The sequence below is a fragment of the Erythrolamprus reginae genome, chromosome 12 (genome assembly GCF_031021105.1).
Source record: "Erythrolamprus reginae isolate rEryReg1 chromosome 12, rEryReg1.hap1, whole genome shotgun sequence".
NCBI lineage: Eukaryota > Metazoa > Chordata > Lepidosauria > Squamata > Dipsadidae > Erythrolamprus > Erythrolamprus reginae.
In genome coordinates, this window is record NC_091961.1 from 1,584,682 (window position 1) to 1,604,552 (window position 19,871).

The 19,871-nt window shown below is 43.4% G+C and overlaps 1 protein-coding gene across 2 annotated transcripts; it reads left to right on the forward strand.

The window, feature by feature from the left end:
* Window positions 1–151: 151 nt before the first annotated feature.
* LGI3 (leucine rich repeat LGI family member 3) lies at window positions 152–18,783 on the forward strand. 2 transcript variants are annotated; one of them, XM_070765897.1, is made up of 8 exons: window positions 152–460; window positions 6,307–6,378; window positions 9,686–9,757; window positions 10,759–10,830; window positions 11,900–11,971; window positions 12,879–13,048; window positions 14,377–14,541; window positions 16,667–18,783. In XM_070765897.1, the coding sequence occupies exons 1-8, from the start codon at window positions 249–251 to the stop codon at window positions 17,482–17,484; spliced, it is 1,653 nt and encodes a 550-aa protein (XP_070621998.1). In that variant the 5' UTR covers window positions 152–248; the 3' UTR covers window positions 17,485–18,783. The 2 variants fall into 2 exon arrangements, with proteins under 2 accessions (XP_070621998.1, XP_070622000.1); XM_070765899.1 differs by lacking the exons at window positions 152–460; window positions 6,307–6,378 and adding an exon at window positions 6,416–6,431.
* The last annotated feature ends 1,088 nt before the right edge of the window (window positions 18,784–19,871 follow it).

Consider the following 19,871-nt stretch of genomic DNA (forward strand, 5'->3'; position numbering starts at 1 on the left):
GCGCTTCCTTCCCCCTCCATCCAGATGCTCTCGGGATCCCCCTGCGCCTCCCAGCTCCCCCCTCCCCTCCCGGGGCTGGCATTCGCAGCCCGCTCCCCCACCTCCCTCCCTCCCTCCGTGCTTGGCTGCCACCCCCGCGGCCGGCGGAGAAGCCCGGCGCCGCTCGCTTCTGCAGGGCTGGAGCCTCCTTCGCGCTCCAGCCGCCGCAGCCTCCCCCAAAGCCAGCCAGACGGAGCATCGGAGCAGCCATGGCCGGGCTGCAGCGCTGGAGCCCAGGCTTCTCCCTCCTCCTCCTCCTCCTCTTCCTCTTCCTCGCCTGGCCGGGCCTGCTTGGGGTCTGGGGTCGCCGAGCGCCCCGCCCGCCCCCCTGCCCGGCCAGCTGCTCCTGCACGCGCGACACGGCCTTCTGCGTGGACTCCAAGGCCGTGCCCAAGACCCTCGCCCGGGACGTCATCTCCCTGTAAGTGGCCCCCCCGCGGAGGGTCCCATACTGGGGTGGGTGGGGGAGAAGGAGACCCCTTTGTTTCAAATGGCCCTGGTGGTGGTGGGGAGGTCTCCTGCTTAGAAGAACTCCGAGCATCCTTTTGCAACTCTCTTGGGTTGCGTCTTCTTCATCTCCCGGGACGCAACAACTCTTGGGGAACTTGGCCAGGGGAGGGTGTTCAAGAGGGGAGGGGGGATTGCAGACAGGAGCAGAACAAAGGAGGGGAAACAACCCCCCCATTTTCCAAGAACAAAGTGCACCAGCGTGCCTTCCATCCCCTGTCCTAATGTTTCTTTCTTAATTTTGTTTCTACCAGTATCCTGGAGATGAATATTATTATAGCTTTACATACCCCCAATAAGTACTTGACAAAACAAATAGAATTAAATAAGTACATAAAACATTTCAGGGACATCAAAGAAACTAAGATGAAAATATGTTTGGGTAGGATAGATTTCAGAGAACAAAAATGAACTATACTAATGGAAAATGAACTATACTTATTTGATTAAGAACGAACTGTAATTAGCTTTGATATTTTACCTTTTACTATTAATATAATGTACCGGTAACAATTAATAATAGAATAGTATAGTGGAATGAATTTGAAAGTAATTAAGCCAACGATATGAAGTACTGCAAAGACATAGAAAGACATAAGCAAAAATAATTAAGTAAAGAGAGAACAAGGTTATCTCTCTTGTTTTTAATGTAATTTTCTTTCTTTCTTTCTTTCTTTCTTTCTTTCATCCTTCTTTCCTTCCTTCCTTCTTTCTTTCTTTCTCCCTTTTCTGTCCTGTATTTGTTCTATTTGCGTATAACTTCTTTTTGTTTTCTTGAATGTAATATAATGTATAGCTGTAAGTCAATCTATTTTTTTTCAATAAAAATAAAAAAAACCACATTTTAAGGAGGTGGAAGGGTGTGGGTTGGGTGGGGCCCCGAATCTAGAAAGCTGGAATGGGGGGGGGGAGAGGATATAGACCATACAGATGCTGGCTGGTGGCTTGGATGCTTGAGAAGTAGGTGTGTGTGGGGGGGGGGGGGGGTAGGACCAGAGATGGTGACCCATCCTTGCAGGACAACATCTTCTTCTCCCAACCTGGTCTGGGTGCAGCATTGAAAAGCATCTTGTTTGCCCGGAGGAGGTGATGCCAAAGTTGTCCTCTCGGGTGGAAGGGGACGGAATGTGGAAGGGGGGGCAGCATTTACTGGAGACTGCAGACCCTCCCAGCCACCGAGAAGGACCAGAGCTTCCCAGAGAGAGGGGGAAGGCATGAGTCTCTTGTGTTGTTGTGTAGTAAGTGTGTTGGTTGCTTTTGTCACATACCCTCTTGATACCTTGCTTGTGCTGCTCATAGATCTGCCTTTGGGTCCGAAAGAGAGAATAATGATAATAATGATAATAATGATGATAATAATAATAATAATAATAATAATAATAATAATAATAATAATAATAATAGAAACAGAAGATTGACGACAGAAAAAGACCTCCTGGTCCATCTAGTCTGCCTTTATACTATTTCCTGTATTTTATCTTAGGATGGATGGATGTTTATCCCAGGCATGTTTAAATTCAGTTCCTGTGGATTTACCAACCATGTCTGCTGGAAGTTTGTTCCAAGGATCTACTACTCTTTCAGTAAAATAATATTTTCTCATGTTGCCTTTGATCTTTCCCCCAACTGACCTCAGATTGTGCCCCCTTGTTCTTGTGTTCACTTTCCTATTAAAAACACTTCCCTCCTGAACCTTATTTAACCCTTTCACATATTTAAATGTTTCGATCATGCCCCCCCCTTTCCTTCAGATTCCTCCAGATCCTAGAGGTCCTCTAGTCCAACCTGTATGATCCTGTATGATTTCCAGATTTTTCTTTAGTATTGGATGGGATGGATGCACACGACCACAGCAAAAACAACAGAACCGAATAATAACAGTTGGAAGGGACCCTGGAGGTCCTCCAAACCAACCCCCCACCCCAATGCTGCATGCATGCGTGGGGGATAGATTGGAGAACCTCCAGGGTCCCTTCGGACTCTTATTTATTCTGTCCTGTTGTTCTCAGAAGCATTATCTTTGCAGATTATAATGGACAATGCATATCTGGGTCTATGCTCATTTGGCTTGGCCTTGGTGCCATGTGTACGTAATAGCCATGCTTAGCACAGGTTTAAATTTTAACATGGCTATAAAACAAACCATGGCTATGCGTAGTTCAAGCCATTCTTTTTTTATATAAAATAATTTTTTATTAAATTTACAAAAATATACAAAAGAAGGAAGAGTGGATACATCTTGTTTTGCATCATTATGTCGACATATAATCACATGTTCTTATTATATTTGTATCATATAATTGTTCTGTTTAAATAAACTTTATCAGTTCAATATACATATCAATACCGCACAGAATACCCAGTTAAAAATTAAATTTTTAAAACGTTCTATCTCCGTAATTTGTTGCCTTTTAACTCTTCTGAGTCTTCCTCCCCCCCCCCCCCCAGTGAACTGTTTCTAACAGTTCTAAACATCTTAGATTAATGATTGAGTGGCATATGGTTGCCGTGGTTTTTTCAATATTTTTTTAGTCTACACTTGAATTAAGATCCGATTGAATTGAGAAAAATGGCTCAAGCCATTCTTAAGGTTGTTGTTTTGGGGGAATTTTACAAAAAGAAAAAAGTATTATAATTGTTTAACAATAGGATAGAATTTTAAGATACACTGGAAAATAAAATAACAAAGTTCCATATTCAGAATCCATCGGATGGCACAAGTTTCATGTGAATGCACAACCATTGATCTTATACAAATGTTGGCAATTGCCAGATCAATAGGCAGATGCTATCCTCACATGCCATCTTTAGCCCCTTTTTGAAAAATAGTTCCTACTTACTTTTGAAAATTTGAGGATCAGTCATCTTAGAATATAGAATAGAATAGTATGGAATAGAATAGGATAGAATAACAGAGTTGGAAGGGACCTTGGAGGTCTTCTAGTCCAACCCCTGCTTGGGCAGGAAAGCCTACTTCAGACAAGTGGTTATCCAGCATCTTCTTAAAAACTTCCAGTGTTGGAGTATTTACAACTTCTGGAGGCAACTTCTGTTCCACGGATTAATTGTTCTAACTGTCAGGACATTTCTTCTTGGTTCCTTAAAAAAACCCTTTATTAAATATATACATTAAATGGAAACAAAAACAAAAGAACGGGCATACATATAAACATATATGCTGCTCAAAAACATAAAGGGAACCTTCCAAGAACCCACCCTAGATCTGAAGGGATGACATATCCTCATGGGATGTTCTCTTCTGTACAAAGTGGAAGGTGCACAACAGCAGGGGAAATTGATGGTCAATCAGTGTTGCTTCCTAAGTGGACGGTTCAATTGCACAGAAGTTTGATTTCCCTTTATTTTTTTGAGCAGTGTATAATTCTTCTATTTGGACCTTGGTGCAACGGAGTTTCAGGAACCTCTCAATATTCACAACACCCAAACGCCTTCAGTTATTGCTTCCCGCTTGCAGGCCAAAATCGCAGCGGCCTCTCCGGCCAACCCTGACCCCAACCGCCCGGAAACCATTGGGATGCGAGGCGACAGGCCCACCTGTGGACCAGCATTGATTTGCTGAAGTGCTCTGGGGGCTCCTTGCCAAGCAGCTCTGGTGAATCACAGCAGGACAAACGGCATTCAAGGCCCCCTCCCCCCCCTCCACCTCGGGGTGTGTGTGTGTGTCGGAGGGAGTGTCGCAGTTTCTCAGCCGCAGGACAGAGAGGAGAGCCAGCGGGAGGGGGGTGGGAAGGGGAGGACCCCAGCTGGAAACCTTGGAGGAGAGGCTCACAGGGGGGTGCTCTGGAGTTGGGCGGCATACGAATTCGAATAATAAATAAATAGATAGATAGCGAAAGAAAGAAAGAAAAAAGAAAGAAGGAAAGAAAGAAGGAAGGAAGGAGAAAGGGTAAGAGAAAGAAAGGAAGGAAGAAAGGAAGGAAAGAGAGAAAGAAAGGAAGGAAGGAAAGAGAGAGAAAGAAAGGAAGGAAAGAGAAAGAAAGGAAGGAAAGAGAGAAAGAAAGGAAGGATGGAAGGAAAGAGAAAGGAAGGAAGGAAGGAAGGAGAGAGAATGGAAGGAAGAAAAGAGAGAAAGGAAGGAAGGAAAGAGAGAGAGAGAAAGAAAGGAAGGGTGGAAGGAAAGAGAAAGGAAGGAAGGAAGGAGAGAAAGAATGGAAGGAAGGAAGAAAAGAGAGAAAGAAAGGAAGGAAGGAAGGAAAGAGAGAAAGGGAGGAATTAAGAAATATTATTAAACTAATTTATTCATTATTTCTTTTAACATGCTTTTTTAGTATGTTTACTGAATGAATATTAATGGAAGTTTTTCAAATTAGAATTTTTAAGGATTGTTTTTATGTATATTAATTGGATTGATTTACTACTGTCTCTTTGTACATGCTGTGAGCCGCCCGGAGTCCTCGGAGAGGGGTGGCATACAAATCCAATTAAACTTAAACTTAAAATAGATACATGGAAAGGTTAATAAATGGTTTACAATTATTAAGCATTACATCTGTTGAAATGCTGCCATCTAGTGGGCTAAAGTTCTGTATGTTTGACGGCTACAAGATTTTTGGGAAAAGATTGAGAAAGACATTAGCGCAATGATGGTGATTGGTGAACCTTTTTTCCCTGGGTGCTGAAAGAGTGTGCACGAGTACTATCACATGTGTGGAAGCAAAACAAACATCGAAAATAGGTGGAATATTGCACATGTGTCCTCCCGTGAGATTTTGCTTGCGTGCATGTGCAGAAGTCGAATATCGCATCGGAAATGCGCAACTATGTGTGTTTTTTGCTACCACACTGCCATGTGGCCCTGTCCCAGGTGCAGCTCACCATTGCTTCAGACCCGGTGACTGCAGGTGGCCCAGGCACATGGGCTACTTTACTAGATAAATGGTCAAAGCAATGGAAACTGCAGTTTAATGTTTCCAAATGTAAAATAATACACTTGGGCGAAAGGAATCCTCAATCTGAGTATTGCATTGGCAGTTCTGTGTTAGCAAAAACTTCAGAAGAGAAGGATTTAGGGGTAGTGATTTCTGACAGTCTCAAAATGGGTGAGCAGTGTGGTCAGTTGGTAGGGAAAGCAAGTAGGATGCTTGGCTGCACAGCTAGAGGTATAACAAGCAGGAAGAGGGAGATTGTGATCCCCTTATATAGAGCGCTAGTGAGACCCCATTTGGAATAATACTGTGTTCAGTTCTGGAGAACTCACCTACAAAAAGATATGTATAAAATTGAACGGGTCCAAAGACGGGCTACAAAAATGGTGGAAGGTCTTAAGCATAAAACTGACCAGGAAAGACTTCATGAACTCAATCTGTATAGTCTGGAGGACAGAAGGAAAAGGGGGGACATGATCGAAACATTTAAATAGGTTCAAGGGTTAAATAAGGTTCAGGAGGGGAGTGTTTTTAATAGGAAAGTGAACCCAAGAACAAGGGGCCACAATCTGTGGTGAGTTGGGGGTAAGATCAGAAGCAACGTGAGAAAGTATTATTTGACGGAAAGAATAGTAGATGCTTGGAACAAACTTCCAGCAGACGGGGTTGGTCAATCCACAGTCATTGAATTGAAACATGCCTGGGATAAACATAGATCCATCCTAAGATAAAATGCAGGAAATAGTATATGGGCAGACTGGATGGACCAGGAGGTCTTTTTCTGCAGTCAGTCTTCTAGGTTTCTATGTTTCCTCTGGGGTGCCAGGCTCCGCGGTGACTCCCCACTGATTTCTGCCCCCCTCTTCTTTTGCAGGACCCTGATCAACGCAGGCTTCAGCGAGTTGAAGGAAGCGGCGTTTGCACATCTTCCATCCCTGCAGTTCCTGTAGGTCTCTCTGCCCAGCCGTTGCCCGGAGAGGGGGCACGGGGCCCCGAGATGTCAGTTTAGAGCCCCCACCAAAGTGTTTGCCCAGGGGTCTGCCTGCCCGGGAGCATTTGGCCATGGGGATTTCTCGGGAGTTGGCAAGTGGCCAGAGGTCCCGTGCTTTTCATCGCCAGGGCCACAAACCTTCCTTTCTGGCATTACGACATTCTTGGGGAGTGGGTTTCCCAACCTTGGGTGGTTTAGAAGTCAAATTAAATAAATAAATGAATAAACTTAAATAAACCTTGGCAACTCCCAGACAGTGTTCCCTCTAATTTTTTTGGGGGGTGGGCGGAAAAGTATAGTGTCTGAGCGGCAGTCCCTTCGTGACTGGGCGGCACAGAAATAATAAATAAACAAATGAATAAACAAACAAACAAACAAATAAAAACCCCACCCTGTTTTGCCTCAGAGAATTTCAAAATAAAATACTGTACTGTGTGTCTATAACAGTGAGCTCATAACAGGGCAACTCTATCAATATCAAAATGCCACTTAAATAGTTGAGCTAGTTTCAAACTAGATTTTGATTTTCTTTCTCTCTCCCTTACTCCCATTCTTTTTCTTTCTCTTTTCCTTCCTCTCTTTTTTCTATCTGTTTCTCTCTCTTCCTCTCTTCCTCTCTCTCTCCTTCCCTCTCACTCTTTCCCTCTCGGCTTCTGGGCAGGTTTGGAAAACTCTGAGTTGATGATGGTTTTTAAGTGAGCGATTACTCACTGCTCAGCTTAGAGGGAACTATGCTCCCAGAGTTTCCCAGCCAGCTGTTTGGGAGTTCTTATTTTTCGTTTATGATCACAAGCTGATTAAATGATCAAAATGTTCATTTATAACAGTGGTTCTCCACCCTTCTAATGCCGCGACCCCTTAATACAGTTCCTCATGTTGTGGTGACCCCAATGAAGGGCTACCAAAAATTTTACTACCACACTGTGGGTCTGGCTTATGCAGGAGGCCCTGCATTTTCTTTCAACATCTTTCAGTGCAAATTGGGGGCTCTGGGGTGGAACTCCATTTTCGCTACCCCACTGCGTCCCCTGCATCCAGGCAGTAGCCCACCCCTGGGTGACCCCCAGCCATAAGTCTAGCGTCAATCCTCCCAACAGAGCTTGAAGCTGATTGGCAGGAAGGTCAGAGGGACACCCCCACTGCCAGCGGCTGATTGGTCGGATTGTAAAAATATGTTCCAAGGTGCCAGAATAGAAGCTTTAATTCCTAACACCAGGGGGAATTGGTCTCTTCTAGTGGTCTTAGGCGACCCCTGTGAAATGGTCATTCAACCCCCCAAAGGGGTCCCGACCCCCAGATTGAGAACCACTGATTTATAAGGCCTAAGAGTTCTACTTTTGCAGTGATCGGCTTTACGATATGCTGCAACGTCCTGCCTGTCAATGACTACTTCAGCTTCAACCACAACAACACAAGAGCACGCAACAGATTCAAACTTAATATTAACCGCTCCAAACGATTGTAAAAAATATGACTTTAGCAATCGAGTTGTCGAAGCATGGAATTCATTACCGGACTCAGTAGTGTCAACCCCTAACCCCCAACATTTTACCCTTAGACTATCCACGATTGACCTCTTCAGGTTCCTAAGAGGTCAGTAAGAGGCGTGCATAAGTGCACCAGTGTGCCTTCCGTCCCCTGTCCAATTGTCTCTCCTTTATCTCATATATCTTTTCTTCCTTTCATATATCTTCTCCTCTATTTTGATATCTTTTTTTCTATCCTTTTCTTTATATATATTACTACGTGTCTATTCTCTTCAATATGTATTGTGTATTGGACAAATAAATAAAAAAAATAAAATGAGATAAATTTTGCATATACAGTAATGGTTTTACAATCCAGCTTAGTTGGAGTGGGGGCAGGGCCTGATTTTGAAGATTTTTCCCCTTTACGCTACACTGCACGTCCCTTAACAATTATCCACGCACCAGCTTTGCGAGTTCAACGCCGAGCATTGCTCATGTTCTAGTTCAGATAACGTTTGCCCATGGCTGAGTTGCTAAGTAGGTCACTGGTTTCCCGAAGGAGCCTAGGTTAGAGTAGAGAGAGTAAAAGGGATTCTGCAGTACAGCCATGGGTTGCTCCTGGTTCGGACCAGTTCTAAGAACAGGTAGTGGTGGCAGCAGCATGCGCAGGAGTGTCGCGCGCGCATGAACCGGTAACAAAGGGTTTTAGAACCCACGACTGCTGCAGTAGTAAAGCCTAACAGAAAAGGGGGTTGGAAAATTCAAGATGGTAGTAGAAGACTCAACAGAACCCTCACTCCTTTTAATGTGTGTTGCTGTATGTGTGTGTGTGTATCTACGCAATGAATATCATTGTATTGAAACAATATACTGTATTGTACTAAAACAGAGCCATCTCTTCAACTCTCTCTCTCTCTCTCATCTATCTATCATCTATCCACATGTAGCTATATATCTATATATCTATGTAACTTTCTCTCTCTCTCTCTTATATTTATATCTATATCAATATCTGTATCTATCTCTCTATCTACTGTGTTTCCCCGAAAATAAGACCCTGTCTTATATTTTTTTAAACACTGAAATAAGCACTTGGCCTTATTGCCATGCACTCAAAAACCTGATTGGGTTTATTATCAGGGAGGGTCTTATTTTGGGAAAAATAGGGTATCTCTCTCTCTCTCTTTTTATCTATCTATCTGTCTGTCTGTCTGTCTATCTCCATCTATCCTTCCTTCCTTCCCTGAAAATAATACCCTGTTTTATATTTTTTGAACCCTGAAATAAGTGCTTGGCCTTATTGCCATGCACTCAAAAACCCGATTGGGTTTATTATCAGGAAGGGTCTTATTTTGGAGAAAACAGGGTATATATCTCTCTCTCTTTATCTATCTGTCTGTCTGTCTATCTCCATCTATCCATCTCTCCTTCCTTCCTTCCTTCCTTCCTTCCTTCCTTCCTCCCTCCCTCCCTCCCTCCCTCCCTCCCTCCCTTCCTTGTTTCCCCGAAAATAAGACCCTGTCTTATATTTCTATGGACTCTGAAATAAGCGTTTGGCTTTATTGCCATGCACTCAAAACCCCGATTGGGTTTACTATCTGTTAAGCGTTAACTAATCCCAGCTAGGTGTAAAAATTGAACTGGAATTAAATAAAAATGCCAGAGAATTTAAAACAACCTGCAGCGCAATTTGGGAAACCTTGCAACAAAATGTGGGTAGGCTGTCTTGCCTGTCTCCGGTCGTCCCCTGGGAGCAGTTCTAACACTTGCTTCTATTCTGTTGTTTCTTGCAGGTTGCTGAATTCCAACAAATTCTCCCTGATCAGAGACAACGCCTTCACGGGCCTTTCTCACCTGCAATACCTGTACGGAAGATTGGCAGGCTTTCTCCGGTCTTTAGTTAGAACATGGGGGTGACCTGGGATGAACCATTTTTGGGGCACAAGTACTGCCAGGCGGGGGTTCCAACTTACCTCCGCTACCGTGCTAATGTGTGTACAGCTGTGGGTGATCGGCAGATGTGCGGGCGCGTCGGAGCTAGATTTGGTTTCTTCACATTATTATTATTATTATTATTATTATTATTATTATTATTATTATTATTATTATTATTATTAATTAGATTTGTATGCCGCCCCTCTCTGTAGACTCGGGGCGGCTCACAACAGTGATAAAAACAATACATAATGACAAATCTAATAATTAGAACCTAAAATAGCAATTATGCATATATATAAAAAACCATGCGCAGAAGCCTCTGTATTTTAACCCAGGTGTCATGGAAAGAGGAGAATCTGCTATGGGTTGGTACCAGTTGTGGTTTGCTAGCGGTGCGGTAGCAGACTGCACACCATTAGCGGCTGCCAGATTCTGCAATTTGCGTGCGACCGCTCCAGTGCCGGTCCCAGGGGTGCCACCATCTCTTTTTTTGCATTTTGTGTTTCGTGCACATGTGCAGAAGCAAAATATCACGAGAGGACGTGCACGAGAGATATTTCGGTGGGTTTTTTGTGCTTCCGCGCATACGCGGGAGGCAAAAAGTCGCCCAAATCTCTTCTCAGGCAGAGGGTCCTCTCACAAGATTCTGGCATGTTTTTGCTTCCTGTCCATGCGCAGAAGTAAAAAAACCTCACGCATGCAAAGAACCAAAGTGTCACACACAGTGCACCGGCAGTGATAGCAACCCACCCCGCTTGGCCCCCTGAGAGAAGGAAAGGATGGAGTTGGGGGCTGTGTTTGAGGGACATTTCAATGGGTTTTTTTGAAAACAGAGGTGTAGGGAAAGGGGACGGAAGGGCAATGGAGAAAATGTTGGTGGGACCTTATCAAAATAGGTTCCTCACCATCTTGTCTTTTGTTTCCTCAGGTTCATTGAGAACAACGACATCCAGTCTCTGTCCAAAAATGCCTTTCGTGGCCTCAAGTCCCTGACACATCTGTGAGTTGTCACTTACACATAGCTCATCCCGCGTGTATCTGTCTGTAGCTTCTTTTTGTGTGAAGATGGAGGCAAAGAATGAGTTAAGCAGCTCTGCTTTCGCTCTACTGTGGGTTATTTCCTTGATATCTTCTCTCTATAGCGGACCGGCAGTTTCCTTGAGTTTTTTTTGTCATCAATGTGTTAAATATCAGTTATTTACAAAATGTATAATTTTTATGTCTTGGTAAAAAAGAAAAAAGAAAAGAAAAAGCAAAGCCATGTTATCTATCTTCATGGTGATCAAGAACCCAGATTATATTATTATTATTATTATTATTATTATTATTATTATTATTATTATTATTATTATTATTATTATGTCAATACGACACAGCAAACGAGATCACTATGCTGGACTTCGTATTTCATCACCAGTCGGGCGCTTCCCAAGCACCTAGGACTGCGTGATGTAGCGGCGAATTATGTGTGGCGATCCCAGTAAAGGGGCCTTTTGCAATTGACAGATGGAGATTTTGTCAATTCCGATGGTTTTCAAATGTCCGCTGAGATCCTTTGGCCCTGCGCCCAGCGTGCCAAGGACCACTGGGACCACTTTCACGGTCTTATGCCAGAGTCGTTGCAGCTCGATTTTTAGATCTTCGTATTTCACTCATTTCTCTAGCTGCTTCTCCTCAATTCTGCTGGGATTGCGATGTCGATGATCCATACTTTCTTTTTCTCCACAATCAGGATGTTTTTTTAAAATTATTATTATTATTATTATTATTATTATTATTATTATTATTATTAATTAGATTTGTATGCCCTCTCCAAAGACTCGGAGTGGCTCACAGCATAAAATAAAACCGTAAATACAATGACAAGTCTAATTCATTAAAAAACTACATAAGCTAAAAGCCTGATATATTAAAAATCAATCAAAAGGATGAACATTTGCTCACTGAAGTATGTTCCCTAAGCCCAGCTGCAGCCCCGTCCTGCGAGCCTCCCTTTCATTGTTTAGTCTTAATGTGAGGATCGTGAAATGTTCGGCGTAAAATAGTTGTCCTTCCCGTTTTTCTTCTAGATCTTTGGCCAACAACAACCTGCAGACCCTGCCCAGAGATCTCCTGAAGCCTTTGGACATCCTTAGCGATCTGTAAGGCGCCCTTTGGTTGTGAATGTTATAAAAATAATAGTAACCGGATGTCCATTAGATGAGCTATGTGACATCACCGTGCAAATTGCACAAATTACAGAATTTCTGCAGTGATCTCATAATGCATGCAACATTATTATGTATTCCACTATACCAGGGGTAGGGAACGTTGGCTCTTCTATGACTTGTGGACTTCAACTCCCAGAACCCCGAGCTAATCATGCTAGCTTAGGAATTCTGGGAGTTGAAGTCCACATGTTATAGAAGAGCCAATGTTCCCTACCCCTGCACTATACCCTGGCTAATTCTTTCTGGAATTAGAAATGTTTAACCATAAGATTGTTAATTTCATTAGTATCATAACCCAAGATAGTTGTAGATAATGGGAAGGCTTTGGACGAAACAAGCAGGACAATACTGTCAAAGCAGAATGGCTAAATAAACAGAAGAGTAATTAGTTTTTGCCTTAGACAAAGAGAAGGATTTCAATTGCCTTAGATCAACGGAAACCTAAATGAATAATTATTTCCTTAAACTAATCAAATGAGTAGGTTACCCTTGACCAGGCATGTAGGTTTTAATCTTATCATATCCACAGAAGGCATTCCACATTCTTGTAGACATGGATAGTTAACCTACATTTGCTCTTAGCTGGAATAATAGAAGAGCTGAATAAGCAAGTAACATAGTTACATAGAGAGCATAATTTTTAGATTTAAATAATTCAGGAAAATGAGATGTTTTATTGGCAAGATAGGTTTTCCTATCATTGCAATAACTGGCAACGGCCTTCCTCGGAGTTTTCTTTCGCTGGGGGTGTTACTGGGAACCCTGACAACTACAGGGCCTTGTCATTAGGGCTGAGATGGAAAAGCTCAATGACCATCCCCACATTTTCCATCCACAGAGACCTTCGGGGCAATTCTTTGATTTGTGATTGCAAGATCAAATGGCTGGTCGAATGGATGGAGAACACCAATGCAAGCATGCCTGCCATTTTCTGTGGTGGTCCTCCACAGTACCAAGGCCAGAAGATCCGAGAACTTCCTCTAAAGAACTTTGACTGTATCACCACAGGTAGGAACGGGTGCCTTCGTGCAGCTGTCTAAGAAACGGTACCAGAACTCATAAATTAGTTCAACATTTGATTGATCCAATGGACATACATGTTCTCCGGTTGTTTCTGGGGCTTAGGAGGAAGTTGTCTCAATTCCCTTGACCACTTCCAAACATTTATAAAGTTATTTAGTAAAATAAGAAGTTACTGATGCAAAGCTTTCCTATTTCCAGAGGTGTCACAGGCGTAGGGATGGGCTTGTTTGTAAAATTACAAGATTTGGGTTAGTTGACTTAAAAAGTATTATTGACGTTATTTGACACATTTTCAGTGAGGCTGCTGGAATTTCTAAAAAAAGATTGCATAAATAAAGAAGCTGCAAGTTCCACAGTTCATCTTGTGATCAGCTGATGTTTCAAATATAGCAGGCCAAGGCCAAATTGTGTTCAGATATAGGACATTATCTTATTTTGAAATTGTCATTGTTTGCTATCTAAAGAGGCCTTTCTGGCACTAAACATAACGTTCAAACTTTCATTACCAGGAAAAAAATATTCTTCAGTCTGAAATAGTAAATAGCTTTGGCGAAGTCTTCTTCTTTAAAATATTTGCTGTATTGATTTATTGTAAAGCCACATAAACTGCATTCTTCACACAAAAGAAAACATGGGATTCTAGCAGATATCCAGCAGATAGTCAGGAGATATGAGTAATAGTTCAGTCATACAAACTAGATACATTAAAGTGTATAACATAGTATTTACTTTAACAAATATCGTAGTTAAAATAAACAATCCAGTCATGCACAGTTAAATCAGTCAATAACTCTCAACACATATACAATACTACAAGCCTTACTTGTACAGCTTACAAATACAACAACCATCATCAAACACACAGTTCTTATTACAGCAGTCGCAATGAATCAGCACAAAACAAGCAGAAAAACACAGAGAGAAAAAAATCACGCTTCTGGCTCCCTCTTGTGGCAATTCCCAACACTAACTCTTAAAGCCACAGTGTTTCAATACATACAAGCATTCAGTGTTAGCTTGTTTATATATTGCCAAACCCAATTGTTATGTACATAGTACTAACGATGAAATAAATCCAGACATAAGGAGTATGGAAGGGATTTTGGTGATGATATTCAAGACTTAGGTGCAAGGAGAAGTCTTTGTCTATGTGGTCATAGCCATTATCTTCATTAGCCTCTGTTGTGATTGCTCCTGCATCCAGAAGATCTTTGGCTGGAAAGTATATTTTGTGGCTCTGGTATCTCGATTGTAAATTCCTCCAGGCTTTACAGGTACAACTAAAACACGAATGCTTCTCCCCTCCTGCCTAGATTTCGTGGTGCATCAGGTGCTGCCTTTCCAGTCTGTGTCTGCCGAGCCCTTCACGTACTCCAGCGACCTCTACGTGGCTCTGGCCCAGCCAAGTTCCAGCAGCTGTACTGTCCTGAAGTGGGACTATGTTGAGCGCAAACTGCGGGATTTTGACCGCATCCCCGGTAAGGCACACCCGCAGGGCAAAAGCGGACATCATACACCCTGGTGCGGCTGAAAAGCAAACTGATTGGGCATAATTTTGGTCACCACACTACAAAAAACCCCACCTCTGTCGTCAGGCATGGGGGAATTGATACTTTCCCTCCCCCTAGGCTTATAAAAAATTATGCATGGTAAGCTAGTATGTATGATTGGTTTCTAAATTGGGGTTTAAATTAACTTAAATATTAGATTTGTTTACATTGTATTATTATTGCTGTGAGCCGCCCTGAGTCTGCGGAGAGGGGCGGCATACAAATCTGATAAGTAAGTAAGTAAGTAAGTAAGTAAGTAAGTAAGTAAGTAAGTAAGTAAGTAAGTAAATAAATAAATAAATAAATAAGACATGAGAAAGTGCAACAAAGAGCAACCAAGATGATGAAGGGACTGAAAATTAAAACATACAAGGAGAGGTTGCAAGAATTGGGCATGGCTAGCCTAGCAAAGAGAAGGAGCAGGGGAGATATGATGGCCGTGTTCCAATGCTTGAGGGGCTACCACAGAGAGGAGGGGGGCCAGGAATAATGGATGGAAGCTGACCAAAGAGAGATTCAATCTGAAACACCTCCCCCGGGCATGTACAATTTATGCATGGTATGTTTGTGTGTGTGTTTGCTAGTAAAATGGGGTTCTTTTTAAATCTTTTTAAATATTTTAAATTATATTTGGATTTGTCATGAATTGCTGTATCTTGCTGTGAGCCACCCCGAGTCTGCGGAGAGGGGCGGCATACAAATCTAAATAATAAATAAATAAATAAATAAATAAATAAATAAGGAAGGAAGGAAGGAAGGAAGGAAGGAAGGAAGGAAGGAAGGAAGGAAGGAAGGAAGGAAGGAAGGAAGGAGGAACTTTCTGGTGGTGAGAGGGATCAACCAGTGAATGCTCCAACACTTGGGACTTTCAACAGGAGATTGGACTGCCATTTGTCCAAAGTGGTATAGGGCAGTGAGGGCGAACCTTTTTTCACTTGGGTGCGAAAGTTTGTGTGTGTGCACTATCACGCACGTGCGAGTGCCCACACCCACAACTCAATGTCTCAGGAGGGCAAAAATGGCCTGCCCCGCCCTTGCAGAGGCCCTCTGGAGGCCAGAAATGGCCCATTTCCCGACTTCCAGTGGGCCTGGTAGGCCCATTTTTTGCCCTCCCCAGGCTCCAGAGGCCTCTCCTGCTCCCCAGAGGCCCTCTGGAGACAGACAATGGCCTCCCAGAGCCTCCATGCAACCTGAAAATCAACTGTGAAAATCAAAAAGTGCTATTGCTTACAGGTTGTAGGCGACCCTGAGTCTAAGGAGAAGGGCTGCATAAAAATTGAATAAACAAACAAACAAACAAACAAACAAACAAACTGGCTGGCACATACATGCACGTTGGAGCTGAGCTAGGACAACGGCTCATGTGCTGGCAAATATGGCTCTATGTGCTACCTATGGCATGCGTGCCATAGATTCACCATCACTGGTATAGGGACTCTTGCCTGAGCAGGGGGTTGGACTAGATGACCTACAAGATTAGATTTAGATTAGATTTATTGGATTTATATGCCGCCTCTGTCCATAGACTCAGGGCGGTCCCTTCTAATAAATGAATGAATGAATGAATAAATAAATAAAATAAGTAGCATGGGAAGGGTTGAAGACTGGGATGAGAGATCTTTAAGGGCGCAAGGTCACCCCAAGCTGTCAAAAAGCTGTCCAAACCCTGCAGCCTTTGTTAAAAAACCCCACAACTTTTACAGCTACCTATCTCGACAATATTAAACCAGAAGGCCACAAAAAAATAGACAAATACCAGTATACAGAGGTGGGCAGCTAAGGTGGAACAGAGCCTTGTGCTCGCTCCCGTGGCTTTGGGTGCTAGCGGAGTCCAGCGCAATTATGCTATTGCACCTGGGCAATGGGTGTCCCTGCATGTCTGTGTACGATTTTGCTACCTGCCCAGGTGCAGTAGCATAATTGTGTTTGACTCAGCTAGCACTCAAAGCCCCGGTTCCACCTTAGCAGCCCACCTCTGCCAGCACATAAATGACAGCCCTGGGCTGCACAATGCCACAGCAACAATGCTTTCTCTCTCGTTTCCCTCTTCCAGCTCACTCCGCCGTTTACTGCAAACCCATCGTGGTGGAATCCCAGCTGTACATTGTGGTGGCTCAGCTTTTCGGAGGCTCTTACATTTACCGCTGGGACACCAACATCGACAAGTTCATCAAGATCCAAGATATAGACAGCCAGAAGATCCGGAAGCCCAACGACATCGAGGCCTTCCAGATCGACGGCGAGTGGTTCTTCGTCATTGCCGACAGCTCCAAGGCGGGATCCACCAGCCTCTATCGCTGGAACCAGAACGGCTTCTACCCCCACCAGGACCTGCATTCGTGGCACCGGGACACAGACGTGCAGTACCTGGAGGTCGACGGGAAACCCCGGCTGGTCATCTCCAGCAGCTCCCAGGCCCCTATCGTCTACCAGTGGAACCGCTCCCAGAAGCAGTTTGCTCACTGGGGAGACGTGGCGGACGTGCTGGACGTCCAGATGGTCAAGCATTTCCAGATGAAGAGAGAGAACTACTTGTGCCTGAGCCGCTACATCGGAGACTCCAAAGTGGTCAAGTGGGAAGGGCTGCGATTCACCGAAGTGCAGACCTTGCCGTCCCGAGGCTCCATGGTGATGGAGCCTTTCCAGGTCTCTCAACAGCTTTACATGGCTTTGGGGAGCGACTTCTCCTTCACCCACATCTACCTTTGGGACGAAGAGAAGCAAAAGTTTGTGAAGTTTCAGGAACTCTCCGTCCAAGCTCCGCGGGCTTTCCAGCCCATCCCTTTGGAGGCCATGAACGTCCTCCTTGCGCCCAGCTTCAAGGGGAACACCCTGGTTTACAAGCATATTGTCGTAGATCTCAGCTTGTAGGAGAGGGATGAATCTTTCCTCCTCACTTCCCCCCAACAGGCGCCACGTCACCAGCCCCCCAATTCTGCTGAAGCACTTGCAGCATTCTGCGGCCCCTGGGCAGAGTCATCACTGGGACACGGATACTGACGCTCCCTCGTTTATGTCCTGTTCTAGTCCTCAAGAACATAAAAGAATAGGAAAGGATCTTATCAGCTTGGGCGTAATCTTGCAAGAGCCCTGGATCCGTTGCCTTTGAGTCCGTGCAATTTAACAGGGTGTCCAGGGGGAAAGCCTTTTGAAATTTCCTGATATTTCCCTGACATTTCCCTGTAACTCGCGATCTAGTTAAGGCCGCGGTCGTAGAGGACGCCATATCGTGGAGAAATATCGGGAGTTGAGGAAGCAAGTTCTTGCCACAATTATGCTCATTTTTTGCTTGACTCTTCCAGGCAGCGCGATCCTTTGTTGTTTTTTCCCCTGACTTTTAAATATTCTAATAGTTTATTTCCCCCTCCCCCGATTTATTCCGGTTTTTTTCACAAATTCCCTGATATTCCCCGAGCCACAGATTTCCCTGATAATTCCCCGATTTCCCTGTTTTCCAGGTTTGCTGGACCCCCTGAACTTAAACACGTTTCTTCAACAAGGCCCACATTTAGTTGCCCAAGTGCAACACCACACAGGAGTTGCACATAAATTATCTATAGTGACACACACTAATGTATCCTCACAGTGTATGCTATTTTCACTAGTATGTCCTCAGGGCTATGAAAATGACTTTTGGAGGCGTTCCTTCCAAAACTGCATGAATCAACCTCTTAGGTTTTCTTTGGAATAATTACAAGAGGCTTCCACATTATAATTTTAATCTGAAATGGTTATATTTGGTTTATTAGCGTTGATAGGCCATTACCATCACTTTCACCAAATCGTAATGTTTCCTTCATCTTTGCTGCTTCTAAGGGCTTTTTCTAAAAAAAAGAGGAAATGGAGAGATACTTCATAAAAGTTAACTTCCATTTAGAGACTTGAGTTGCAAGTCTCGTTTGCAACGACCAAACAAGGACAGCCCAGATGCAACCTTCACCGCTACTCATCTGTCTGTTTTGGAGGGTGTCCGAGGATGGTTTTGGTACCAACCAAGATTTGGAGGTGACTATTTGAGCTCTCTATGAACTTCCTTTTGTCATTTCAGAAAATTTACACTATTACCTTTTCCAATGTCATTTCAGCAAGAGGGTTTTATAAAAAGCATGTGATGATTCGAGCTATGTTTTCCCTGCCTCCTTTAAAAATATTAAATGGTTCTAAACAAAAGACCTTTTTGGCTTGAATTGAAAAATGGAAACCGAATAAAATCCTGTCAGCGCCTGCTCAGAAGAAAGTCCTTTTGCATTTTTTTAAAAAAAAACTATGTATTTATTTATTTATTGGATTTGTATGCCATCCCTCTCCGAGAACTCGGAGTGGCTCACAACACATCAAAAAAACAGTATACAATATAAATATTTAAAATACAATTAATACAAATAACTAGTCTAAAAACCCTGGTACATTAAAAATCATTCATTCACATTCGAACAACAAACATACATCACACATGTCGGCCGGAAACTAGGGACTAGTGACCCTAAGTTGGCGGCATAAGTGGTTTTTCAGGTTCTTATGGAAGGTGAGGAGGGTGGGAGCAGTCCAAATCTCCCAGGGGGAACTGATTCCAGAGGGTCGGGGCCCCCACAGAGAAGGCTCTTCCCCTAGGCCCTGCCAAGCGACATTGTCTGGTTGACGGGACCTGGAAAAGGCCGACTCTGTGAGACTTAACCGGTTGCTGGGACTCATGGGCAAGAAATGACTTATATCCAAATCTCTTGGCCCCTTTCCACCCAAAGTACACACCTGCAGATGTAGGTAAAGGAAAGAAGAGGGGTGCAGCTCCCACTTCCAGATCCACAGGTAGATTTCTGGAGAAGAGAGAGCAATTCCTTTATTGGTTTATATCTTGGATCTTATATTCCAATCAGGCATCCGAATCCTGGGATGGGAATGTATCTGGCTAATTAGAGGATCACCTTTCCACCCTGACCTACACTACAAGCAATGAGAAAAACTTTTAACTTTTGTCATGAAGTCTGATTAATTTCTGTCAATATCTTTATTTTTAATTTGGAGAATATGTTTATCCCAGGCATGTTTAAATTCAGTTACTGTGGATTTACCGATCACGTCTGTTGGAAGTTTGTTCCAAGCATCTACTACTCCTTCAGTAAAATCTTATTTTCCCACATTACTTCTAATCTTTCCCCCAAATAACCTCAGAATGTGCCCCCTTGTTCTTGTGTTCACTTTCCTATTGAAGACACGTCTCCTGAACCTTATTTAACCCTTTAACGTATTGAAATGTTTCG

What these genes read in the sequence shown, in the direction of transcription:
- LGI3 (XM_070765897.1), top strand. Translation starts at nt 249, where the DNA reads ATGGCCGGGCTGCAGCGCTGGAGCCCAGGCTTCTCCCTCCTCCTCCTC. An exon ending in CTTTCTCACCTGCAATACCT is followed by an intron (nt 9,758 to 10,758) that starts GTACGGAAGATT and finishes TTGTTTCCTCAG; the next exon opens with GTTCATTGAGAACAACGACA. An exon ending in CTCAAGTCCCTGACACATCT is followed by an intron (nt 10,831 to 11,899) that starts GTGAGTTGTCAC and finishes TTTTTCTTCTAG; the next exon opens with ATCTTTGGCCAACAACAACC.